Source organism: Onychomys torridus, chromosome 13 (assembly GCF_903995425.1).
Source record: "Onychomys torridus chromosome 13, mOncTor1.1, whole genome shotgun sequence".
Classification (NCBI taxonomy): Eukaryota; Metazoa; Chordata; class Mammalia; order Rodentia; family Cricetidae; genus Onychomys; species Onychomys torridus.
In genome coordinates, this window is record NC_050455.1 from 72,978,442 (window position 1) to 73,006,174 (window position 27,733).

Here is a 27,733-nt window from a genome sequence, read left to right on the forward strand (position 1 = left end):
CACACATGAGCACATATACCCCCTCCACACACCATGAGCACATATACCCCCTCACACACACATGAGCACATATACCCCCTCACACACACATGAGCACATATACCCCCTCACACACACATGAGCACATATACCCCCTCACACACACATGAGCACATATACCCCCTCACACACACATGAGCCACATATACCCCCTCACACCACACATGAGCACATATTACCCCCTCAAGGCACACACAAATGCACATCCCTCACACACACATGAGCACATATACCCCCTCAGGCACACACAAATGCACATATACCCCCTCACACACACATGAGCACATATACCCCCTCAGGCACACACAAATGCACATATACCCCCTCACACACACATGAGCACATATACCCCCTCAGGCACACACAAATGCACATACAACTTAAATATAAATTTACCATAAGACCTAACAATTCCAGAATCCAGGAGAAATAAAAACAAACATCCACACAAAGACATGCACACCAACTTCCATAACAGCACCATGGGCAATGGCCAAACTGTGGAAACATTCAGTTGTTCATGAGCTGACAAAGAGCTAAACATTCAGTGCTATATTCTTACAATGGACTCAACTGTAATATAAAAGAAATGAAGTGTTGATATATGTTACCACACAGAGAAACGTCAGGAAGGCTAGGGAAAGGAGACCAGTACAACATACAATCATATGATCCTAGTACAAAATAGATACAAGAATAATAAAATCAAACACAGCCTGCCCAACAGTTCTGCAAAGCTTGAAGAGAGCATCCCCCTGGTTCTGACTGGCCTCGTGTGCTGAGGCTGCCTTGACCAGCCATGTGGTTGGGAGATTTGAAGCCCTTATAGGCTTATCACAGTCCACCTCACATTTGTAGAGTGGACAAACACCAGGGTAGTCAGGGGACAAGTGTGATTTTCCCAGGAATCTTTGGATATAGAAAAAATAGAAATGACAGATTTGTTCTGTAATATTTTCCTAAAAGCACACTCTGCCACAATTTTTATGCCATATATTTTTTGCAGATGGATGACTAAGATTTATTTAATCTCTACTGTGCACATTTAGGTAACTTACAGTGTTATGCGATTATCAGCTGTATGCCAAGGAACAGCCTGATGCCAAGCGTTGCCCTGCTCAAATCACTGCAGAACAGGTATTGGGGCTTGTACACTGGATGATTCTAGACTTTCTCTGGCAGCACCACATATACACATTTCCTCTCACCTCTTAGATATCTGTCCCCTGGTATACCAGTCTCTCAGTAGCCACCAAAACAAGCCATGGACTATCAAACAAAAATCTCATTCTTAAAATTGGACCCATTTCACCTAGTGGAAAGCAAAGTAAGAATTAGGAAAAGTAATCCCCACAGAATGACATCATTAACATTTCTAGTGCTTGGGCTATACCTGGGGTGTGACAGTGTTACCAGCTCTGATGTTCTCTGGGCTTTTCTGCTCCCTTCAAGGTGGCCAGAAGCTTGCTTCACTTCTGTCCACTTGCCCCTTAGCTGTGTGGTGGCCACTGCTGCCACAGCAAAGAGAACAGAGCAAACTTAGCATAACTTAAAATCTTGTTCTATATGAACTTGCAAAGGTCTGGCAAAAATGGTAACTGTTGGAAATGTCTTAGCCTGGGGCACGATACCTGTGTCAACAGCAGTGGGTGTGGTCAGCAGAGATACAGATAGAGTGTGGTCATTTGGATGATCTGCCTAGAACTCATGCCTGGTTCCCGGTGCAATGCTCAGGGGAAGGACTTTTTGTGAATGCCTGGACCCCAAGGGCTCTGACCTAATCAATGTATTGGTGGGTCCATAATTTGAAAGCATGACTTAGAAATGGTAGAAACCACGATGTAGGGCCTAGTTTGCAGAACTAGTTCACTAGGGATGTGACCCTGAAAGGTCCACTTGGTCCCTAGTTCTTCCTTTCTCTCCCTCTCTGCTTCCTGGCCATATGAAGTGAGCAGCTTTGCTCCTCCACATTATGTGGTCACCATAATGTGCTATCTCATCGAGGGACCAAAAGCAACAGCCAGTGGCCACAGATTGAGACCTCTGGCACTAGTGGTCAAAATTAATTTTGCTGTGACATATTGACTCGGTGTCCTTCAGGTCCATGCCTAGGAGTGGCAAACTTGGGTCATATGGTAGATGTAGTTTTAGCTTTTTGAGAAACCTCCATACTGACTTCCACAGTGGGTAGACTAGCTGGCACTCCAAGTGCAGTGTATGAAGGTTACCCTTTGCATTGATTTGCTTCTGAGTCTTTGTCATAGTGATGAAAAGTGGATTGTCCTGAGTATTTTCCATGCTCACTTCAACATCTATCTATCTATCTATCTATCTATCTATCTATCTATCTATCTACCATCTATCTATCTATCTACCATCTACCTATCTATCTATCTATCTATCTATCTATCTATCTATCTATCTATCTATCTCTGTATATTGAGAACATTGAACTGAGCAGTGAGTAAATGGGCTCCTAGTGGTGTCCTTTCCACTGACAATCGTATAGAATAGAGAGGTCTTCACTCTGCATGGGATACCACTTCTTCATAGTCCTTGCATCTGTGTCTCTAGTGGCCATGAACAAGCTAATGAATACAATTAAATAAAATACTTTGTAGTTGCAAGTGAGTGTGTTATCAAGAACTTTTTAGGAGTGTTTTTAAGTTTGTAGAATTTAGGAGGATGAGAATTAGCAACCCCACGTGTCTAGAAAATTGCAGAATTACATACAGTTTCTTCCAATTGTGGCCTACTGCAACATATTTGTATCCTGCCCTGAGTGACAAGCTCAGCTGTCAAGGGACAAGTTCAGACCCCAAAGGATATGTTCAAACCCATTCCTCACCCTGCAACGTATCTGTACTGTTCAGCTTAGCCTCCAGAAATGAGCTAGGAATATTTACATGTTAGAAGCGTGTTCTCAAGAAAAATTCTTTGGGGTGCTCAAAGCTTTCTGATCTTCTGGAGGAAATGCTAGCCCTGAATTCTACTCTCCTCTGCATCAGGCATGTCAGGGCAAATTTTGCAATGAGTACCATATTGAAGACTATAGAACACAGTGAAGATACAGCCCCACCGCTGAGGATCTCCAGTTCAGTGACCATGTTGCATCAAGGCTGTGCCAGGGATGCTCAATTGAAACGGAACATCTCAGAAGCAGGATGTGTTCACTTGGCTGAGTGTCAGGGAGCCCTTATTATGGCTTGTGTATGAGGTATACCCCAAAAGGCTCGTGTATTGAAGTCTTGGTCCCTAGCTGATAGCTCTAATCACTGAGAAGTGATTAGGTCATGGGCTAGTCCATGGATCAGTCCATTGATTGATGTTCTGATGGAGGTATTGGAAAGTAGGCTGTAAGAGACTGACTGGAGAAGGCAGGCCACTGGGGATTGATCTTACCTCCTCCCCTTCCCATCTGGCTTTTGTCTTTTGGCTGCCATATGCGGAGCAGCCGTTTGCTACAGTAATAGTCTGCCTCATGGAGCCAGGTTACTGTGGACTGAAGTCCCTAAAGTTCTTCCTTCTTTCAACTGTTTTTGTCCAGGTTTTGTCACAGTGATGAAACTAACAAAATGATAAAGACTTGGGTGTGGGCCATGGGCGCCGAACTCTAGGATCTGGGGTGTCTTGGGGGTACTTCTGTCTGCTTGTAGGACTTTTGACTCAGAGGTGATACAGAGTTGAATTCCCGTTGTCGGCAAGGCAAAGGAAAACAGTTTCATGAAGATCTGCGGAAAGGAAGTTTGCTGCAGTGGTGGAATTGTTGTTCCATTGATCCTCAGTATTATGACTCCAGTGCTGCTCTGTGGTAAGGGAGTGAGGGACAGTCGGTTAGGTTTCATGGTTTATTTGAGGAATTAGAACCTGTTTAAGTCAAGTTGATACAATGCCCCCTGCCATATCCCACTGTCGATATTGTACATTTTTTTCCGACCCCTAGACCTCCATCCCCTGTCCTCATCAGGCCTATCAGTCATTTTGAATTCTACAGAATCAACGCCCCCCCCCCCCCCCCCCAGGAAAAGGGCACAGTGAGCTGGGAGCTGATGGACTTCACCTTTTCTGGCTTTGTGTGTGTACAAAGTGCACAGCGGTATGGCAGTTCTGTGGAGGGCCTTTAATTTCAGGCTCTGAAGAATGCTTCAACTGCTGTGTTCAAACAAGGTTAAAAGTTAAATAGATCTCTTTATTGTGGAATTGCATTTTTTTTGTTTTGCATACTTCATAAAATGCTGTTTGCTTAATAATATATTTTAAAAGTCACAAAGTAAAACTTAATTTTAATATTAATTTTAATTTCAAAGTTTGCTTCCCATTCTCTATAGGTTGGTTGGTTGGTTTGTTGAGACAGGTTTCCACAATGTAGCCTTGGCTATCTTGGACTTGCTGTGTAGACCAGACAGGCCTTGAACTCACAGAGATTTGCCTGTCTCTGCTTCCTGAATTCTGGGATAAAGATCTGCACCACCATGCTCTGCCTCCATTCCTCATAGGTTTTATTCCTTAGTTAAAAAAAAAAAAAATACTCTTCCCCAGGAAAGAGCACACCAACTGGTTGTTCAGTATGAAATGGTCAGGCCTGAAAACATAATATAAGTAACATTATACAGAAGGAGCAGAGTATTTAGGAATATATGTTTACACACACAGCAACAACAACAACGATTAATGAAAAAGGAGTCCATGGATTTGAAAGAGTAAGGAAGGGTATCTGGAAGGTTTTGGAGAGAGAAAAGGGAAGGGGGAAAAGACATAATCTCAAAAAATAAGAAAAACTTAAAAATTTATTTTTAAAAACTGTCTTTGTGTCCTGTGTTCCAACAATTGCTCACCAGTTATGTGGTCACAGGGACGCACGTCCTGAGTCTTGTAGGTTTTGAAAACTTCCTGAGTCTTACAATTCACCCTCTTCCTAAGAAAAGTGGCGACACTTTCGTTCTGCTTTTCCTTTTTGACAGGGTGGTGGGGGAGGGGGATCCTCACTATATGATCTGCTCCGAAGTTCCCCATGCTCCCTCCTCATCTTCCTGAAGTTGGGATTACACACTGTGCTACACCTGTGGAGGGGCTGAAGCCTGTACTCTTGGTTCTGTCCTCTGGGACCACTAGTGAGATGGGACCTTTCCACAGGGCTGCTTCTGAGAACATTCACATGGTCACATATGTCCTGGGGAAGCAGAAGGAGGTGAGGACTCACTTGGAGGGAGCTTATGAAGTATTGTTGTGATTGATTGGGTGGTCCCAAATCCCCACAGTCTGGTGTATTTAGAGGATATTTGTTTGTGGAATATCCGAAGTGCATCTTAAAGCCGAGTATTCACTATGTTTTAAAATTCTGGGAGGCAGCTACCGCAGAGCCAGCCACAAAGCGAAGTTTAACTAGATACTTGCAGAACAGACCAAGTTAGTTTCCTAGAGGTCTTTAGAGAATGCTTAATCAGGGTGAGAAATGGAGCCTGAGAAGTTAGGGGACAGGGCAGCTGGAGGGAGTCTGGGATGGGGCTTCCAAGCAGCCCTGCTGAACAAGCTTTTGTCTGGTGAACGCCTGAGCAGAGGCCCTAACTCTTTCAGATGCTGACAATACGGGGCAGGACTCTGAGCGTACCACCCACTGTGCATTCTCTTTTCGCTGGAGAAAAGTCTGGAGAACAGGGGCTCAAGAATACACCAACAGGCGCAACCCAGACCCAAGCTGGGGAAAACGCTTTGGTGAACCTTTCTCCCTGCTGTGTTAACACTGACAGTTTGTCCCTCTTCACTCCGAGAAGGAAGCCCTCAAGTTCCGCGGTCGGAGTGGCTGCAGTTTGATCCCGCGCTCCCTGGAAGGGACGGTCCGGGTATTGCCAACGGTGGTCCCTCACTGTCCCCATTTCTCCCAACACCTCAAAATCTCACTCCTGGAAGCCGGGAGGGATCCTAAACTGAGCTCAGATTTGGTGGAGAGGGTGGGGATGAGCAAAGAACAGCAGCCTAGAGGGTGGAGGGATCCAGTGGGGTCCTGGGAAGGGGCAAGTGCTGGGGCTAGACAGTGGGCGGCGGTCTAGGAAAGAGGGGAGAGGTGAGGCCATGCGGAGAAGCGGGAGGCTTAGTCTTGGGGAAGAAAAGTGGAAAAGGTGACTAGGGTGGGTAGGTCGCAGAAGCCGGGAGCGGATCCCCACGCAGACTCCTAGGCTGTGCCCCAGGCCAGTTTCCCCTCCCGCCGCCCCTCCCCCTCCCCGCCCCTGGAGCTGCGGAGCGGCGACCCGAGCGCGGGGCTGGCGATGGCGCGGGCGGCGGGCGCGCGGGGCCGGGCTGCCCGATGCGGGCGCTGGCGGCGGGGCGCGCTGCTCGCCTTCGCCGCCTGGACCGCCGGCTGGGTGCTGGCGGCCGCGCTGCTGCTCCGCGCGCACCCGAGCGTCCTCTCCGAGCGCTGCACCGACGAGAAGAGCCGGCGCATCCTGGCCGCGCTGGTAGGTCCCGCCGCCGCATTGCCCACTGTCGCGCGTCCGGGGTGGGTTCCCAGACACCTTCCCCGGGTCCTCGGTCACCGCGTCACCTGTGATGTTGCAGCATCGCAGCGACCATCCCAACCGGGGAATGGGGTGGCCCGGGGACACCTGCCAACGGGAGTGGAGGGCCCTACACGTGCAGGAAATTCCGAGGCAAAGGACTAGGGGTCCGCTGCAGGGATCCGCTGCAGGGATCCGCTGCAGGGATCTGGGGCATCCCTCCCCTTTTCTCCAAAATTAGTCTTGCATCCCGGGACAGTATTCTGGCGGCACACCCTGAACCTCGACTCCAGAAGAAAGTTTGCCCGTGATTCCTGGTCTCTGGTGGCTACAACCAATTCAGGTGGCCAGCTTTGGAGGATACGCCTCCTTCCTGGGCTACCTCGCCCCTTGGGCCACCGCCCTTAAGTGTTTCCACCAGGGCTGCCGGATCACCCCCGACCTGCTCAAACCACGTGATTGCTGTTTGGGCTCCTTCTCCCAGTAACCTAAAAGATAAGGCCTTTGGCTGTTCGGGTCCTAAGGAAAGGAGGCAGAAGCAAGCTTAGAAGCTTAGCCAGCCAGGGAGCCAGCGTCCCCTGCTCGACCAGGGTCCGTGCTTCACGGTGGTCCCCTAAAGCGAGTTGGTCAGAGGAGTCTCACAAAGCTGCTCCATAACCTGGCCCGGAGCTGTAGTGGATAGAAAGAAACATCTGATCAGGGGACTGCTGAATGCCCCGGGGCCTTCTTCCATGAAGTAAAATGCTCATCCCCACCCCCACCGCACTCCCCGGTATTCTGCTTGGGAATTTATGCTTAAGGGAGACCTGAGCACAGGCAGCCTTTCCAGTCCCAGGCCTTTAGAAAGGATGAGAAAGTAGCCTGTACTTGCTTCCTATCGGTGACAATTCACATCCTAAAATAGTGACCACCTGCTCATTTGGTTTGAACCCTCGAAGAAACGCTGGTGTGTGTGTGGGGGAGGGGGGCGCACGGGTTTCAGTGCACTTGCTTATAAAGGTGGTTTTTTGTTTTTTGTTTTGTTTTCAGATTGTGAGAACTTCAAAACGTATTAAGTATTTTTTTTAAGGCTCTTTCAAAGGAGATTGGAAAAAAATAAGCAACCAAAGCATGTTTCTGAACTAAATAAATGGTGCTGCTGTCACCCTGTTAACCTGCTTCCTTGACACAGGGACATGACTCTCTGTCGTCCACTGCTCACTGCTTAACTGAACTTCTATCAAGTTTTAAGTTGCAAAGTCTCATTGATTTTTCCTGATAACCGTCTAAAAATCCCTTCCCATGTAGAGATCTTTCCCTGTTATTTTGGTGAAGCTGGCTGACTAAGACAACAAAATTTAATAGTTTGGCTAAGACCCAGGTCCCATTTACAAACTTGATATACTCTTTTAGATTAAAATAGGACACAAAGCCCATTATTTATTTATTTACCTTTGGTCATGCTGAGAAAGGCCTAATGGAAATTAAATTGACTGATATAATTTAAGTAATTGGTAGTCATAACTTTCCCAGCATTCCAGGCTGTAAATTAAAACCAATTCTGTTTAGAAGCTTTACCAATATGTCTTCAGTGCAGGCATATGGGATCATTTTTAGTCTGACAGAGAGCTGAAAAGATTGATTCTGTCTTTGACAGCTCTCAATCTTAACTCTTGCCAAATTCCCAAAGCCATTTCTCCAAAGTTTGCTGGAATCCCAGGTGAACCGCTGTGGGGAACATTGTGGATGCCTGTGTGACTTCTTCACACAACAAACGTCTCTCTTTATGTTTGCACCTCCTTTCTCGATGCCTTCATTCTGAATCTGCTGAGGCAAAACTGAGAAAGTACCTTGACTCAACGTTTACCTAATACCCTAAATTAGGGCAGACTAGAATGCTGTTCCAGCCAGGCGGCTGCCAAGCAGAGGTTGGCACTGTGGCTCCTGAGGGCTGGATCTGAATCGGGCCTCTGTGTCCTGGCTCCCGCAGCACTTTGCATTTTGCCTGGCTTTCATCCTACATAATAAAACCGGTTGTTATTTTCTGACTGGCCTCCAGACTCTCATTAGCTTTCACTCTGAGTACCCAGAGCACACAAGACATTAGAGCCAAAGGGAGGTTCTCTCTGGCGAGCCGGAGTCCTGGTGAGTCTCCCATGCTGGCAGCCTGTGTTCCCAGGCCCCAGAGTGGCAGGTGGCATTGCCGGCCAGTAAGGAAAGCACACCTGTAGAAGACAGCAACCAGGCGGTCAAAAGCTGGTTGGAGGATGGATGGGGTGAGGGTCTGCAAGTCCCCCTAGGGTCTCCTGCACTTGCAAAGACAAGAATTCCTTGGAAAGCCAGCTTGACTTGTTTTGACAGCTTCAAGCCCTGGGTCCTTTGGATTTCCAGTGTCTTCCCTGCTCCCTTTGTGTGACTTTTCAGTTACCCTGTAATTGAGGAAGGGGTACTCCTTCTGGGTTGGCTGTGAAGTTGTGAAGCTCTGCTGGGCTGAGAAGTGGCTGGGGAGAATAATTGTCGACACCCCTAGCTTCTGCAGACAAGCACCTTCCAGAGCAGAATCAAGAGCAGAGACACTCACAGCCGGTACCTGTCTATGTCCACTCTGCCCAGCAGCGTGCTCAATGCTACAAACCATATTATTGCACTTAATCTTTGCAACAACTCTATGAAGTATTCAATATTAGAACCTCCCATTTTGCAGATGGAAAATTAAGTCTGGGAAGGCCACATAACATTGTCCTGCTTGATAAACTAAATGTGTTGAGGATCCAAGACACTGGTCTGTGCCTTCGACAGTAGAGACCCTGAGGTGGTAAGAAGCCTGTATATGGCAACCTTGAGAAGCAGCTTTGTGGGTTCCTCACCCTACATAGCTGCTGTTTTCAAAGCCTCAACAGTCTCCCCATAGATTGTAGTATTCAGAAACCTTAACTGCTTCAGGACTAGTTAGGTGCTATGGGATTTAGTACGGTTGCCTATGGTAAGGGTTTCCTTCCTTCCTTCCTTCCTTCCTTCCTTCCTTCCTTTCCTTCCCTCTCTCTCTCTCTCTCTCTCTCTCTCTCTCGCTTTCTTTCTTCCTTCCTTCCTTTTTCCCTTCCCTCCCGTCTTTCTTTCTTTCTTTCTTTCTTTCTTTCTTTCTTTCTTTCTTTCTTTCCTTCCTTCCTTCCTTCCTTCCTTCCTTCCTTCCTCTCTCTCTCTCTCTCTCTCTCTCTCTCTCTCTCTCCTTTCTAAAAGGGTAGGCCTATCTTTTTTGTGTGATGATAGAGCCCCAGGGGCCCCGGCAGCCTGGAGCTCTGCCCAGAAAGATTTCATAGTCATGAGCAGCCTTTCTACAAAGCTTCAGCCACGTTTGTCGAGGAGGGTTGGCATGATTGGCAGGGTGGGCGGGGGGTGGAGGGAGGGCTTCTTTCTGAGAATTCACAACACTCAGGGCAACTTCTTGGGGAAGGACTATCCTCAGGAAGTCTGAGTGCTGCTAATTACGTAGGCACTTAGTGCTTCTTCGCCTCACAGGTGATCCAATCTCAAGGGGTTAGCCCTGAACATGTGTAAACGAGCAATGCCGAATGTACTCAGTAAGTTGTGCACACGTGTTACACATATACTATAATATTTAAGGAAGAGGTCACGACTTCGGGAAGGGGACATGGGAGGAGTTGGAGGGGGAGGGATGTGACGATGTGTGTTTGTGCACATCCACGGGAAACACGGACTTGCTGTGTGGTTTATTGCTATAGGACTGTGCCAGCTGAGCTGGCAAGGCTTTCCTCACAACTATGAGGATCTGAGTTCTGTTCCCAGAAGTCATTTAAAAAGCCAGGCATGGTGGCACATGATTGTAATCCTAGAGATGGGGAGGGAGAGAAATAGTCCAGTTTTTTAATACAGACTTAAACAACTTTTGTTGAAACAGTAGGATATGCTGCTAATAAAAAACCCAGCCATTAACAGTCACACAATGAAAGTTTCCAAATTACCCTTTAAGCTTGCAATTTGTATGTTGAGCTTATTGGTTTCTTATTTGCTGGACCTTCTTTCTCTGTATCCGACAGACACAGGCATGCCAAGCTCCAGAGAGCGTAGTTTAGTGCGAGTAACTAGCCTGTCACAGGCAAGAGAGTTTACCATCCATAGAAGACAGTGGGAGCTAAGGTGCAAAGCATGCATCAGACACAAAGTAACAGAAGCTGCTCTGTAATAAATGTAAGTGTGTGCAAAGCATGCATCAGACACAAAGTAACAGAAGCTGCTCTGTAATAAACGTACCTGTGTGCAAAGCATGCATCAGACACAAAGTAACAGAAGCTGCTCTGTAATAAAGGTACCTGTGTGCAAAGCATGCATCAGACACAAAGTAACAGAAGCTGCTCTGTAATAAATGTAAGTGTGTGCAAAGCATGCATCAGACACAAAGTAACAGAAGCTGCTCTGTAATAAAGGTACCTGTGTGCAAAGCATGCATCAGACACAAAGTAACAGAAGCTGCTCTGTAATAAATGTCCCTGTGTGCAAAGCATGCATCAGACACAAAGTAACAGAAGCTGCTCTGTAATAAAGGTACCTGTGTGCAAAGCATGCATCAGACACAAAGTAACAGAAGCTGCTCTGTAATAAAGGTACCTGTGTGCAAAGCATGCATCAGACACAAAGTAACAGAAGCTGCTCTGTAATAAAGGTACCTGTGTGCAAAGCATGCATCAGACACAAAGTTACAGCGGCCACTCTGCAATAAATGCACTCAGGTATGCTTCCGAGTGCTCACTCTAATGTCAGATTCTCTTTCTTGTCCATTGAGAACTTGTAGTAGCTGGCAGGCTTTGGGGCCTCTGGTCACCCCACTTCACATCCTGCCCTTTCTGACACTGGGCTTCCCAGCAAGCCAATGTGCTCAGCTCCAGAAAGCAGTTGGCATGACCACCACCCCTCACCCGGTCGGCTGTTACAAACTCAGTAATGACGTCCTTGTTCAAAGTATCTCCTGACTCAGATTTGCTGGGGTGGGTTTCCTGGACATTTCAATGGTTTTTGTTTTATTTCACTGCTGAAACCAATCTGTGTATAAAGTAATATGCTGGGGGCCCAACACAGACAACATTCACATGGCGGTTTAATGAGAGCTGGGAGCAGAGAGAGACCAGGACCGAGGAAGTTTTCTGAGAATTTGATAGAAGCAGGTTGGGAAGCTTGTCAAGTGAGATGGGGACAGGACAAGGACTTTTCTGGAGGTGAGGTTTGTTGGAGACAGTGTCTCACTACCGACCAGGCTGGCCTCAAAATATGGCAGTCCTCTGTCCCAGTTTCCCCATGCTAGGATCACTGTGCCAAGTTTGAAATAGCAGAATTTTAGACTTTCTTTTCTCTCTCTCTCTCTCTCTCTCTCTCTCTCTCTCTCTCTCTCTCTCTGTGTGTGTGTGTGTGTGTGTATGTGTATGTATGTGTGCATGTATATGTGTGTATGTGCATGTGTGTGTATGTGTGTGCAAGTGTATGTGTATGTGTGTGTGCATGTGTATGTGTATGTTGTGTGCATGTGTATGTGTGTGTGTATTTGTGTGCATGAGTGTGTGCATGTGTATGTGTACATGTATCCTACAGAGCATGTGTGGAGTTCAGAGTGGAACCTTGGGTGTTGGTCCTCACTTTCCACCTTGTTTGAAACAGAGTCTCTTCATTGGTTACCACCAGGTGTACCAGAGATTCTCGTTTCTGCCTCCTTGCTGTAGGAGCACGGGGTTACAGATGAGTGTTAACACATCTAATGGGGATCTAGACTCAGATTCTCACAGTTGTGCAGCAAGCATGTTGCCTGCTAAGCCATCTTCCCGGCCCTGGAATAGCATTTTGGATAGACTATTCCAGTATGGCCTTGGGTCCATGCATTAACTTTAGCTCTTCGTTCTGAAGTACCCTTTCACTTGGGCCATCACAGAACCACCCTCTGCTCCACTGTCTGACAGGCTCTCTCCACCATTAGCGCTGAGGTCAGCCTGGGTCCTCCACGAAGACGTCCTGACCCCACTCTCTCACAGCCGGCTCTGGGAGGCTGAGAGGGGAGAATGCATTGCCCTGGGCCACAATGCTAGTGATGGTGCCTCTGACTGTTGGACCTTGTGACACCTCCCGACGCTGGACAGTTGTCCTGATTGTACATGCTTAGAAACAAGCTGCATAGCCATGAGGGGCAGAGCCAAAGCTGACCTGCTGTGTTCATGCTATGCTCTGCAGTTACTCAGGAGCCTTGAAGGTTCTGCTGTGAACTAAGTCTGGGAGCTGTGGCAAGAAGGTGGCCCCATGAGAGCTCACTCACAGATGGGTTAACCTGGAAAGTTGTCTTTGTTAACTTGTTTGTGTCAAGCTGGGGACAAAGCCTTAAGGCCTTATTCCAGACTAATCTTGATGGGACTCGCTGGCTCCAGAGTCTGCAGGTGTAACTCATGGTTTATGGCGATGATAGCCACAGTTTAGACAAGAAGAGTGAGGGTCCTGGTCATCAGATTCCCCTGCCACACACACTTTTAATGCATAAGCAAAGGAGACCAGCTCAGTGGCCTGGCTGAGGTCTTGCCCGTGACCTCGTCTCCAGGGTCTCTTTAGGTTCCTTGGGGACCGGCTCCTCTCACAGCCCTATGCGGCCCTGTGAGATTCTGCAGCTCCCAGTCAGGTCCTCTCCCTTCCCACACATGCCACTCCTTCTTTCTCAGTTCTGCCCTGTACTTCATGCAAGAGCATTTTTCATTTAAATTCCTAATGCAGTAACATCAGAGAAATGCCTGTGGAATTGATCCAAGCCACGTTTCGATCACACAGTTTCTCTTGCTTCATTTGAAAGGAACTCAAGAAACTATTGCAATTTTCTTATCTGGTTCCTTATAGTGATGTGAAACTATAAATACCAGATAAAGTAGGAGACACACACACACACACTGAATGACACGTACTGTTGTATGACCACATCTTCTCACTCACTGGTTGTCTCAGTACCTAACCTTGCCAAGACCATCGGGGAAGGCCTCTGAGAAGCCGGACTGGCTGTTCCTTCCAGAGTGCTATGGGAGCACATAAGCAGAGTGACTGACACAAAGGTTTCCAGCCTTCCCACACTCACTTCCTGCTCCCGTGCCTTGGAAAGAGGTCCCAGAGTTGAGGCTGAAGGACAGCATTTCTTCCACGAGATGTCAAGACTTAAGAACTCACAGCACCTGAGCACAACTCCAAGCAAGACCATTTTAAACAGTGTTACCTGGTTACGTTCATACAGTTGCATTATGGCTGTTGGTTTTCGAAGGGGGCTGGGGAAATGTCTCAGTGGGTAGGTACTTGCTGTACAAGCATGAGGACCTGAGTTTACATCCTCACTGAAAGTCAGGCATGGTGGCGTGCACCTGTGACCCTAGCACTGGGGGTGGGGCAGAGCCCGGCAGAGCCTGGGCCTTAGTGGCCAGCAGAGATAGTCAAAATAGTGAGTTCCCAGTTCACTGAGAGACCCTGTCTCAAGGAAAAAAAAAGGGTAGAGAGTAACACAGGAAGAAACCCACAATTGACCTCTGGCCTCCATATCTATAGGCATATAGCGTGCGCACACGCGTGTGCACACACACACACACACACCACCACCACCACCACCACCACCCACCACACCACCACCATCACCACACCACCACCACCATCACCACCACCACCACTATCACCACACCACCACCACTACCACCACCACCACCACCACACCACCACCACCACCACCACCACCACCACCACCACCACCATCACCACAGCCACCAACAAAAGTCTAGGCATTAGGTGCCATTGTCTAGCTGGGAGATCAGGGCCAGTGCTTTCTTTCTATTTTAAAATTATATTTCATCTATACGAGCTTTGACTACATTTACGTATGTGCTCCATGTGTGTCTGATGTTAATTCCAGGTGGGTGTCAGACCCCCTGGAATTGAAGTCACAGATGGCTGTGAGGTGCCATGTGGTTCTAGAGTCTGAACCCAGGTCCTCGGCAAGGCAAAGATGGACTTCGAGCCATCTCTCCAGCCCTGGGTCCCAGACTCTATCTGCAGAACTGTTGTGAGAAGGCTGGTAAGTTGGTGTTTGACTAGCCTGATCTTCAGTCTCTGCGGTCCAGAGAGTTCTAAAGTCCACCACAGCAGGAGAGACCTCTCAGCAGGAAGCCACTGGGGAGGGCAGTTCAGATCTTGAGGCTTCAGGTGATAAGGTGGCCGAGCGAAGCATGCACCAACGCACAGCTGTGTCCTTTGTTAACAGGCACTTTGAACGCTTCACCTTCGGTTTTCATGAAAGTCCACAACTCTTACAGTACTCAGTGGTTCCGTAGGGTTTGGAATTCACACTCTTTGCATGGTACAGGGACATTGTGGCAGCAGTAATCAGGCAGATTAGGAGTTCTTAGGCAGATGGACACAGTCACAGCATCAAACAGGGGCTGTAAATGCCTCATCATCTCAGCCTCGCTTGACACCACATGTGACCCAAATGAGTCAGGAAAGCTTGTGGTTTCCAGACAGTTTCTGGTTTTGAAATTATTTGTGTCTAAGCACTAGAGGTTTATTTTCTTGACTTTAAGGCACATCTTATAATCGACTCAGGAACAATAAAGCTGACTGATGTGAAACAACCCTAGGCCATCTTTGAAAAGAACTCGATGATGTATCTGACTGTGGCCCAAAGGCCGTCTTGTAGAACTGGCCTTGGGACGTCCTTTTTACTCTCTGCATGTGCCTCTCACTGGGCTGTCCAGTCTCTGCGCAGGGGAGGCAGAGCAGTAAAATATAGAGGGGGGTGCGGAGGCTCTGGCCAGGGAGGCGGCATGCTGGGCACACTGCAGCCCAGCTGGAGGAAACTTCAGGCTTAACGCTATTGGTCCAGGGATTTGTCCACAGTGCCACACTGCATAGTGTCCACCATGGATCATTCAGGCGTGTTACAATAAGCAAAGCAGGGAGAAAAGACACTGTGGGTTTTATTCCTGTCTTAGGACGGTGTAAGGAATAAGGTGAATGGGGGTTTATATGCTGTAGATGCTTTTGGACGGTCTCCAGCACTCTTCATCTGGACAGTCTCTCTCCTCTACTAATTACAAAGCCTTGAGTGCAGGATGCCATTATGTGTTGTCCCTTGTCCTCTGTCCCTGCCCTGTTGTGACCCACTGTTCCCTCCGTTCCAGTGCCAGGACTACCGCGGCGGCTGGCTCACAGGTGCCCTGTGCGAGGACCTGTGTGTGGCCGGGGAGCTGCTGTACCAGCGCTGCCTGTATTATGAGCGTGGCAAGAAGGTGCTGCAGGCCCAGTGGAGAGGCCGGACTGTGGTCCTCAAATCCAAGAGGGAGGCTTTCTCCAGCTTCCCACCCCTCAATCTGCTGGAGGAGGAAATGGGGCCAGGTGCCCCGAGCATCCCCGAGGCTGAGCTGCTCCTGATGGTGGCTGGGGAAGTCAAGAACACACTGGGCCTGGAGCTGCCCAACAACAGCATAGTTCCCCTGTGGCCTGCCAGGCAGGGCCCTGGCTGGCGGCAACAGCTGGCCAGTGCGTGGTCCCTGCTCCAGCAAGAGGAATACGTGTACTTCAGCCTGCTGCCAGATCTGAGCCGCCACATCCTACCCGTGCTGGGATCCTGTGGCCACTTTTATGCAGTGGAGTACTTGGCTGCCGGTAGCCCTCACCACAGGGCTCTCTTCCCACTGGATGATGCTGGCCAGGCACAGGCTATTAGCCACATTGCTCTCAGCTTCCTGGACATGGTGAGCCATTTCGACAGTGACTTCTCCCACCGCCTCCACCTCTGTGATGTCAAGCCTGAGAACTTTGCCATCAAGAGGGACTTCACGGTAAGTGGAGGCAGGCTGCCATGTTTGTGGTAGAGAGAAGAGACTCTGGTCTGTGTGGGAGGGAGTGAGGTGTTGGCTTCCAGAAGGAGGCCAGTGTAACTTTGGGCAGTCTTGTGGCTCCTGGTCACTCCCGTTCCAGACCGCTTCCTTGCCAGGCAGACAAGAGGATTTAAATAGCCCCATCATCAGTGAAGGAGCCCATAGGAGGTAGAGGCCAGGCAGGAAGCAGAGGAAGTGCCTCATTTTCTTGAGGGCAGCTATGATGATTAGTTAGTGCCAGTACAGGATCTGTGTGGTCTGTGGAGGGTAGGCTTCCCGGATTGCAGATGGGGAGAACAGCCCCTTCCAGGCCAGGCATTCTGGGTCCACAGCACCTGGATGCTGAGATGGTCACTGCCTTCAAACCTTGTTCTTCTGGAGAGATTCTAGTCAGTTTCAAGTCTGCAACAGGATGTCTAGAGAGGCATGTGGAGTTCGGGTATCCTAGTGGGGAAGACTCCAGCTCAGTGAGCAGAAGCCTGCTGTAGAAAGATGAGCAGTTACCCTCTACTTCCAGAAAGTCTTGTCACAGTCACTTGAGGTATGGATATAGCCATTGTGAGTTCTGGGGACATAGCCACCTGAGATGGGGCATATAACCACCCGAGTCTTAGGGACATCGTAGTGTGGAATGCTCTACTCTGGGCATGACATAGCCATTGTCTCCTTGAGCTTTCAATGGCTGTGATTACCTGCATGAGAGAACAATGTTGGGTCCATTTGTGACCCACAGTGGAGGGGAGGGAAGAGCTTGTGAGGTAGAACACTGTTACCGTGAGTCCTCACTCCTCCCTGGAGACTTATTACTGGTTACCCTTATCAGAGAACTTGTTAGCAATGCAAGTTCCATTTGCTGTTACATTTACTTATTTATCTTGTATGTGGGAGTCGTGAATGCCACAGCATACGCAGAGAGGCTCAGTGTCAACTTGTGGGCCATGGTTCTGTCCCTAATACCATGCAGGGTGAATTCAGGTCTAGGTTTGTTAACAAGTGCCTTTAGCAGCCTCACAATGTAAATTCTCACACTGCACCTCAGACCTACTGAATCTGAGACTCTGGAGAGGGTTGAGGTAGCACCTGTGATCCAATCCAATATGCAGGAAGATCAAGCAGGAAGATGGTGAGTTCAAGGCCAGCCTGGGCTACATGATGAGATCCTGTCTCAAAAACACACAAGCAAGCTAATACCTTCTCAGTGGCTCTGGTCTGTGTTCAAGTTTGAGACCTTCCCCTGACTCCTGCTTCCAGAAGGTCAGTTTTATTCTTGAGCCTGGGCTGACCTCCTGCCCTGAGGAGTGGGAGAGGGTCTTATAGATGAGGCAAGAGAACAGAAGATTCCAAGTCTCGCAGCACAGGCCTTCAGGCCTTAAGCAGCACTGGCAAATGAACAACTGAGAAATAAAGGTGACCCCAAATCACACAGGCCCGCCTTTCAAGCCGGTGAGGAGCTTCCTGCTCAAGACAGGATTGTCATCAATGTTTCCAGTCTGGTGCCCCAGGAGGTGTGAGCAGAGGACACTACTTGGGTCGTTTTGTTCAGGATGAAGTCTGCGATTCTCTTGATGTTGAGAAGTATTAGGAAGGGCCCCCTGATTGTTTTGTTGCTGTTCTTATTTTAGATGCACAGGAGCTGCAATGCATTCTAGGCTACGTAGTATAAATTAAAAAATAAATCTGCCTCTCACTGGGAGATGAGAGGAACAGTGTCACAAATGGGGGTGAGGGGGGCACAGAGGCTGGGGAGGGTGCCAGGAATCAGGAGAGAATGGTCCTTGCCCTTACAATAAATTATAAAGACAGTTTGTTCACTAGCATAGCTCTCATTAATTAAAAAATTTAGGTTATTTTATTATTTTATGTGGTGATGTATTGTGTACCCTAATAAAATTTGCCTGAAGATTAAACACAGAGGCCAGGCAGTGGTGGTGCACACACACCTTAAATCCTAGCACTCAGGAGGCAGAGATCTGTCTGGATCTCTGTGAGTTCAAAGCCATCCTGGACTACATGAGATTGAGTCAGTCTAAGAGAAACAGAGGCAGGCAGTGGTGGCACACACTTTTAATCCCAGGACTTGAGATCTCATGCTTTTGCTTGGGAAGCACACACGCCTTTAATTCCAGGAAGATATGACTGGGCAGAGAGGTATATAAGGCATGAGGAGACAGAACTAGAGTTTTTTCTGACCGAGGAGTTGGTGAGATAAGAGGTAGTGGCTGTGGTTTGCTCCTTTGTCTCTCTGATCTTCCAGCATTTACCCCAATATTCTGACTCCAGGTTTTTAATAAAAGACCATTTAGAATGTGAGTTACACTTTTATGTGTATGAGTGTTTTGCCCGATGTATGTCTGTGTACCACTTAAAATCTTTTGCTGTTTTATTTTAGGTATATGAGTGTTTGCCTCCATGTATGTATGTGAACCATGTGTGTGCCTGGTGCCCATAGAAGTCAGAAGAAGGCATCAGGTTCCCTGGAACCGGAGTTATGGATATTTGTGAGCTACTCTGTGGGTGCTGGGAACCAACCTGGGTCCTCTGAGAGAACAAATGCTCTTGACTGACAAGCTCTCTCTCCAGCCCCCAGTTCTTAGTAATTTTCAGTGTTTTTAACCAAGCTAAGTGATGAGATTAATTGTTAATGTTGACCATATAATGACAGGAAAGGCTGATAAATTGTATAGGCTTGGGATGTAGCTCAGTGGTAGAGTTCAACCTGGTGTGCACAGAGCCCTGGGTTCAATTCTCAGCATCACAAAAGAAAAAAAAAAAAAGGAAAGCAAAACACCCACTTTTAATAGGGCTAGGGGTGTGGCTCAGTGGTAGAATGCTTATCAGGCTTCTGTGCTGCCCCTGGGCTCCCCAGGATCTCCCCCAGAATAGCAACAAAAGGAGAGGACACCAGGTGGGAAGGGGAAATGTTGGAGTGTGTGTGTGTGTGTGTGTGTGTGTGTGTGTGTGTGTGTGTGTGTGTGTGTGAAGAGAGAAGTGGGGGTAGATATGCTCAAGACACATAGTACACATATATGAACTTGTCAAAGACTAAATAAATAGATTTTATAAAAAAACTGAAAAAAAATTCAACTACCTCAGAGCAAGCGACAACAATGAATTGTTTGCTGTGCCTGAGTTTATCATTAGGTAAAGATCGTCAAAAAGGAGAAGTTCTGTGTGCTTTGTTCTCATTATTCTGCACACATTTTAAAATAATTTATGTCTTTCCTGCTGTTCTACTGATAGTCCCTGGGAAGTCAGTCCACTTCCAGCATCAATCCTAAGTGAAAAAAATAAAAAGAAAACAAAAGTAGACTCAATGAACATGTGTTCTGAAGCCGAATGGCACCAGCAACTGAGCCCTCTCTGAGATGCTACACGAGGTGGAGGGGTGGGGGATGGGGTGCTGATATTTCCACAATGGCCTGTGAGGGCTTGTGGGATGCCAGTTCTGTCAAAGATGTCACATTTTGTGATGACTTCTTATCTCAAGGCTATCAGCTGTTGAACTTGGGCAGACTCCAGACTCAAGAAGTTTTGAGTTCATTTTTGGATCCAGGTGGTGAAGGAAAATCTGCATAATTTATAAGTTATTCTTGTCTTTTATTTTTGACGCCTATTTGGTTGGAAGCCAGAAGGATACATTTGAAATTCCAGCAGTCCCCAAGTTCTTCCTCTGACAGTGGAATTTGTGGTTGATGCTGTTGAATTATACATGCTGAATCTGATTTCAGCTGCCATTTCCCATGGCTCATCTGACTGGTCAGTTGACTTGGGTACCAGATGTGCCATAAACAGAGAAGCCTTCATTGTTCATAATCTTGGGACTCAATTATCTGCCTCTCATAGCAATTTATAATTCCTACCCCCAGAGGTGTGATAAAATGTGAAATTTAGCAGAGTCAAAAGGAATTCTCACCATAAACATAAATAAGTGGACTGGTAGGGGAAGGGATGTGGAAGGCCAGCTGGGAGACAGGCTCCCACATTTTACCCCAGGGTACTCTTTAGGAGAGAGGGGAGAAAGACAGACAGAAGCACAGGACAGCCTTGGGAGGGCCTGGATCCTTATCCACCAGCCCCTTCTTTCTCTACTACAGGGCTTTTATAGGAATGCCAAGGGGCGGAGCAAAAGACCTCCCCTAGCACAGCGGAGCACAAACCCTTCCAATCACCTGGTAACCGCACACATGGTCAAACAATTCTCTAATGCAGCCCTGCTGGGTAAAGCAAGCTCACATCTCACTAGGAAACTTTTGTGGGCCTCCACAAAGGGGCTGGGCCTGATGCCTGATAGTGACTGTCACATGGACTCTGTCAAATCTACAGTCTTTCACAGAAGCCAGCACAGGCTTAAACAGAACATGTCTGCAAGGACACAAGGACGTCTGCCCCACTACCGTGTATTTACCCTTGGGCAGATACAATGCTTGTTGTTAATCATTGTGACCAAGGATGATTGTTTCAAAATCTCTGATACTACTCTCCTTACTTTTGTCTTATGTATTGGATTGTTTGCATATGTGTGCATGTGGGAATGCATGTATGTTTGTGTGTAGGCCAGTGCCATTCCTCAGGAGCTGTGCAACTTTAAACTTTATTATCATCACCATCACCATTATCATCACCACCATCATCACCACCATCATCATCATCACCACCACCATCATCATCACCACCACCACCACCACCACCATCATCATCATCATCATCATCACCACCACCACCACCACCATCATCATCATCATCATCACCACCACCACCACCATCATCACCACCACCACCACCACCACCATCATCATCATCACCATCATCACCACCACCACCATCATCATCATCATCATCACCACCATCATCACCACCACCATCATCATCATCATCACCACCACCATCATCATCATCACCACCACCACCACCACCACCACCACCATCATCATCATTATCATCATCATTATCATCATCATCATTTTAGATGGGATTTCCTACTAGCCTGAACCTCACCAAGTAGATTTGGCTGGCTGGCTACTGAGCCCCAGTGATTTATTTGGTTTTGCTTTCGCAGCTCTGGAATTACAATGCTAATTAATTAATTAACGTGAGTTCTGGGGATTGAACTCAGATCCTCGAACACACATTACTGACTGAGCTGTCTCCTTAGCTCCCTCATTTTTGACTTTCAAAGCTTCCCCTTCCCCTGACCTCTTTAAATGAACCTATCTACATTTTTACCTGTGTCTTACTGTGGCAACACTTTGCTGCCTTAGTCTCAAATATCAATACTCTCTAGAGAACTCTGATTGTTTTGTTATTCATGCTGACAAATGTCATAGACAGTTAAAAAGGAAACAGAAGGAGGGGGCTGGAGAGAAGGCTCAGTGGTTGAGGGTACTAGCTGCTTTTCTGGAGAACCTGATTTTGGTTCCCAGAACCCAGGTCAGGTGACTCACAACCACCTGTTGCCTAGCACCAGGAGAGACAACATCCTTTTTCAGCCTTACAGTATCTGCACACCTGTGGCATATAAGCACACAAACACACACATACACATTAAGTACAAATAAAAACAAACTTTCAAAAAGCAACAGAAAGAAAATTCATTGTTATTCATAAGTTATTGTACATATTTCTACCTTTAAAGTCCAGGAAAGGTCCAAAGATGAAGGTGGGATGGGTGGTTTCAGTCCCAAATCCTAGGCTCAAGTTAGTGACATCAAAGATCTTTCACAGTCAAACTTTGGGACATGATTTATGATACCAGCTTGTGTCAAAGGAAGCACTTGTGAATGCTCTGGGGAAATAAGCTGTTTCCTGCATGGCCTGGGCATGGCCTCCCGACAGGTGAACTCTTTGGTCACAGTCATGTGGACCCATTAGACAGCAGGACAGGAAAAGGAGCCATGAACGGGTTCTCCTACAGGCCCATGCTATTGTCTGATGCTGTCATTATTGCCCTGTGCCTCTTTTATTTCAGGTGGTAGCTATTGACGTAGACATGGCGTTTTTTGAGCCCAAGATGAGGGAAATCCTTGAGCAAAACTGCACAGGAGATGAAGACTGCAATTTCTTTGACTGCTTTTCCAAGTGTGATTTGAGGGTGAACAAGTGTGGAGCCCAGCGCGTGAACAGCAACCTACAGGTGAACAGCCCTGAGAGCCGGGGAGATGACGTTTGTGTCTGCACAAGTCTGGGTTCATTGTATTCCCCCAGGGCAGGATGTGAGAGTTCTCCACCACCCCTTGTTTCTTACTGTCTGGGTGGTGGTTGCCTGAGTGGCCAGAGGGGTCTGATGGGTAGAGGTCCCAGCACAGCCCCTGTGGGCGGCTCCCTCTCTCTGCAGCTCCTCCTGAGGCTGCTTCTGAGAGCTCGTTTGGAGGTCCCAGCCGGGCGATGCAGCTCCTTGCAAGCTGTTGGTCAAAGAACGATCTTCCTTCTGTCTGGGAAGGCTGACCAGCTTACGGCAGCAAGCAGGATGCACGTGAAGTGCTGAAACAGGAAGGGACACTCGCCTAGCCAGCCAGCAGCCACATCAGCCTAGGTGACCTCTAAGGATGTTCTCAGCCCCGTGGCCCTCCCACAGAAGGAGATGTCTTCTTTCTGCCAGTGTCTGTAAATTCTCACACAGAGAGAAAGAATGGGAGCCAGAGCTGAGGCCAGGGAGGCTAAGACCCACCATGCAAGGCAGTCCCGAGAAAGGGGGTCAACAGGGGAGGCTGGACAGACATCATCACAGACAGGCAGGACAGGTAGCAGGGGCTCTCACAGGGAGAAGGAAGATGTGGATCCAGGAGGTCAGAGATGAGTAGACAGGTAGGAATTGCCTCTAGCTTTGCCAGTCACGGTGCGTCTGCAGGTAGGGAGACTCCAATGCCAGGGCTGAATTTCTCTCCATCAGTTGGAAACTGTCCCTTCTCTTTGGTGGAACCGTCCCCTTCTACCCTCATCTGATGCCTTCAGGTGGATGGGTGTGAACTTGGGCCCCCAGGTGCCCAGGTGCTGAGTGTAACCAGAGGATGTCCAAGCTGCTCCTGAAGGTGGGTTACCTCATGGCTGCCTGCCACGTTCACTCTCTTTTCTGTGCTCTTGCCTTATAAATTCTATTAATTTTATCATTCTGCCCACTACCCCAGCCACACCTCCCTCTAGTCCATCCTCCCAAGGTGCTCGGTGTGTGTGTGTGTGTGTGTGTGTAAATAATAAATGTGATTTTAAATAATTAAAAATGGCCTCACTACACCATAAGACTGTATAAGGGTTTGTTAACTATTTCTAGTTCTGCCCAGAGGTTAACAGTAGCTCTGCACCCAGCCTGCTGTGAGGCAAAAGCAGTCTTGTTCTGCGGTTAGAGTGGCCATCATGGCCATGCTAGGAGAGCATGCACATTGTTGCTCAGAAGCTCCTGCCTGTGACTCTGCTCGAGAGGACAGAGCTATGGTAGATTTTCCTAAAAATTTAAAATTTTGCACAGGAAAAGGGTGATTTATAGTCAAAAGAAAATTAAAAATATATTTTTAAATAACATCTTTGCCAGGAGAGCGACATAAAAATCAAGGGTTTTTTGTTTGTTTGTGTGTTTGTTTGTTTTGGAGACAAGGTTTCTCATGTAACAGTCCTGGCTGTCCTGGAACTCACTTTGTATAAAGGTGCTTCTTGAATGTGAAGGTGTTTGGTAAATGAGGCTGACAGAGGCCTGGTAAAGGAAAGTTAAGCATGTTCTCTGTGTAGCTCCCAAGCAGTGCTCCCCACCGTGGGGTTGGGGACCTCGAAACGTATAGGCAAATAATGTGTGAAGAATCTGAAGAGCTCTTGTTCCTCATTGGATTTCACAGCCTATTAGCAGCAAAGCCTATGAAATTGTGGCTTTTTTTTTCTTCCTTCCCTAAAGTAAAGTCATTCAAAAGCTCCTTACAGAGCCTTGTGCCTGCACAGCTTTCCCCTGGAACGTTCCTTTCCTTCTGGGCCTCCAAGAACTGTAAACATAAACGCTCACCCTTGCATGTGGTGGTATTGTGTCCCCCAAAATATTGTGCATCCTAATAAACTTATCTGGGGTCAGAGAACAGAACAGCCACTAGATATAGAGGACAGAAAATGGTGGCACTAATGCCTTTAATCCTAGCATTCCAGAGGCAGAAATCCCTCTGGATCTATGTGAGTTCAAGGTCACGTTGGAAACAGCCAGGCATCGTCAAGTGAGCCTTTAATCCCAGGGAGTGATGGCAGAAAGCATAAAGATATATAAGGCGTGAAGACCAGAAACTAGAAGCTTTTGGCTGGTTAAGCTTTTAGGCTTTGGAGCAGCACACTTCAGCTGAGATTCATTCTGGATGAGGACTCAGAGGCTTCCAGTCTGAGGAAACAGGATCAGCTGTGGAACTGGTGAGGTGAGGAAGCTGTGGCTCGTTCCGCTTCTCTGATCTTTCAGCATTCACCCCAATAACTGGCCTCGGGTTTGATTTTATTAATAAGACCTGTTAAGATTTTTTTTTTAATGCTACATTTTACAAATGTTCTGTTGACTCTTGGGATACTGCTGCAGGCAGCTATTTTACCCTGCTGTGAGTGGGTCAGCCCATCTAGAAGACAGACAGAGCAGGCTGCCCTCTGCCCCGCCCTGGGCCAACTCCTTACTCCACGGCTCCTGCCTATGTATGACTCTACTGTGATTTCTTTTCTGAAATGTGGTCAGTCCTTTCAGATCTGCAGGGGGGGCCGACTCCTAACACGGAGATGGCGGCCTGTGACTGGGCTCTGCTTTGTCTTGGGAAATGTTTAGTTCTTTTAGAATGACTCACTTCCCCGAATTAACCTCTCACGTTCCCCCCTCAGGTCGTCTGTGATAAAATATTTCGACACTGGTTCTCCTCAACGCACAGGAGTCCTGCCATCTCCCCCCAGCTTCGGCTGCAGCTACAGCAGGCTGTTCAGGAGTGTGCTCACCATGGGGGCCCCTCTGGGAACTCCTGGACTGCCTCCTCCAGTGTGTTCTGGAAGCTTCGATGGCTCCTGCAGGCCACTCTGAGAGAGCTGCAGGAGGAGAAGAAGTAGCAGCTTTCTTGCCTTAGTCATCAAGAGTGGACAGAGGACGTGACCCTCAAGTGATTTCTTCTGTTTTGGCTATGCAAATGTGCTGTCTGCGACATTGACATGGTCTTGCGAAGTGTGCGATTGACTTCCCCTTCTGTGGCTGTGATGTGGACCCCTCTTGCTCCTGCCCAGCTTGGTTCGATCTTGGTTGGTGCTGACTTCTGTCCTGCCACTTCCTCAAAAGTGAGCAAAGGGAGGAGATTCAGAGTATTTGACTTGTGGAGTCACCAGTGTGCAATCCTCTGCCTACCTTGCCATTAGAGACAAAAGGAAGCTGCTCCATGTTAGCCATCAGCAAGTGAAAGTGTGAATGTGAGCATCCAGATGAGTGTGTTTGCAAATAAGTATGTGCATATATGTGCACCCATGTGTGAACATGTTTGTATATATGAACGTGTACTGTGTATATATGAGTACGTCCATGTGTGTAAATACACATGGGCTTCTGTGTACATTAGTGGATTGCACAAAAGTCTCACAATTATGAGTGTTTCTGTATGTGTGTATACACACATGAAGGAGTCAGTCTGCCTGTGAGTCTGTGCTCATGGATGAATCAATGCTGAGTATACCCAGGCGTATATGCATATACAAGGGTGTATACATATGGAGGTGAGTGAGTGTGTGGGCATGTGGAACCTGTGTGGAGGGGTGGCTTTCTAAAATGTGCCCTCTAGGAATCTTGCTGGCAGAGAAGCATTACTTTTCTCCTGTAGTTAAATGCAATAAAAAGTTGTGTCTTCAGGAGCATGATTTGCACTGGAGAGTTCGTGGAGTGGCAGCTTTTAGTGCTTTTCATTTTGTAGAATTTTAGGAGCACTTTACCACACGTTACAATCTTCCTTCTAAGCAGGGACCACGTGACTGCAGAACGCAGTGTATCTTGCCACCACAGAGACAGTTTAAGTAGAGTGCTGGGGTGATCTCTGACTACAAACAACTGGGGAGCAGTGTGTTTGGGCTGAGACTAAAGACCTGGCCACGGGCATCAGGCTATGCTGTGGTGCCGTGTGCTCTTTGGTGGACTTGATGAAGGTCTTCTGCAGTGGCCGACTCACACAAAGCAGGCCAAACTCTGTGTTGCTCCCCAACAGAGAGTACCAGGTGGAAGTAGCAAGCCTTGTACTCAGCAGGATCTTGCTTATGCTCAGAACAGGGACCTCTGGTTTCGCAGTGAACCCAACCTCTGCAAGTCACAGTCAAAGGGGACTCAAGCAAGATGTGATGTCTCGAGGATTTGGAAGGTGCGCCAGTGGCTTACAAGGAGAAACAGACAAAATTTGAAGTTTCAAGCATGTACAAAATGACAGACACCTCACCTTTTCCTCTTCACATAGCACCTTTCCAATCCAGAGAACTGTCGCTCTAACTCCCATGGAACTCTTCTCAGGACTGTGCACCCAGGCTGCATCCTGCTTACCCTGGGCAGTGACATGAGAGGACACAGGACACCCAGAGGTCACACCAGCCCTGATGCTATGATCCTGAAGGCTGTTTGGAGGTGCAAGTTTCCTGCCTTTCCCACCCCTCACCCCACCCACCAGAAATTTGCCAGATAAAGCTGACTTTCTTTTTTCTTTTTTCTTTTTTTCTTTCTTTCAAGACAGGGTTTCTCTTTGGAGGCTGTCCTGGAACTCACTCTGTAGGCCAGGCTGGCCTCGAACTCACAGAGATCCACCTGCCTCTGCCTCCCTAGTGCTGGGATTACAAGGATGCGTCACCACCGCATGGCGTTTTTTTTTGTTGTTGTTGTTGGTTTTTTTTGCCAGAGCTGAGGACTGAATCCAGGGCCTTGTGCTTGCTAGGCAAGGGCAAAGCTGACTTTCTTAAAGGATGTCCTCCACCCCATACCCAAAGTCTTGCTTTCAGTTTGTGGGTCACTCTGTGGCGGAAGTAAGTGGAACCCCAACTTGCTCAGGCTAGCGGGGTCTCACAGGTGGCCTGGCCTGCTGAACGAGGGAGGCTCCCATTTCCCAGCAGGATCTGAGGCAGCTGTTCCTCCGCTGGGGCTGGGTGGGCTCCATGGTGTGGAAGAGTGTGAGATAGCCTGGGAGGTTGAAGCCCTGGGATTCCTTTCAGGGCTTAGCTACTTTGAGGACTGATGCTCTGCCTCTGCACTGGGAGTCAATTGAGTCCACCCTGGAGTGACAGGAACGAAGGGCAGGTCTTCCTTCGTGGCCCGAGCCTCCTGGCCAGCAGCTGTTCTCATTTAATTCCAAATGGAAATAAATGTTTTTATTGGCTGTGGAGACTATG

At 47.9% G+C, this 27,733-nt stretch overlaps 1 protein-coding gene across 1 annotated transcript; it reads left to right on the forward strand.

Annotated features, from left to right (window-relative positions):
* The first annotated feature begins 5,688 nt into the window (after positions 1–5,688).
* On the forward strand, positions 5,689–27,052 carry Dipk1c (divergent protein kinase domain 1C). The gene is made up of 4 exons (XM_036205123.1): positions 5,689–6,491; positions 15,701–16,360; positions 22,365–22,529; positions 25,220–27,052. The coding sequence occupies exons 1-4, from the start codon at positions 6,303–6,305 to the stop codon at positions 25,436–25,438; spliced, it is 1,233 nt and encodes a 410-aa protein (XP_036061016.1). The 5' UTR covers positions 5,689–6,302; the 3' UTR covers positions 25,439–27,052.
* Positions 27,053–27,733: the final 681 nt, after the last annotated feature.

Bases quoted from the DNA above. Each gene is read 5' to 3' on its own strand.
- Dipk1c (XM_036205123.1), top strand. From the start codon at position 6,303: ATGGCGCGGGCGGCGGGCGCGCGGGGCCGGGCTGCCCGATGCGGGCGC. The intron at 16,361-22,364 runs GTAAGTGGAGGC...CTTTTATTTCAG, and splicing joins CCATCAAGAGGGACTTCACG to GTGGTAGCTATTGACGTAGA. The intron at 22,530-25,219 runs GTGAACAGCCCT...TTCCCCCCTCAG, and splicing joins GCGTGAACAGCAACCTACAG to GTCGTCTGTGATAAAATATT.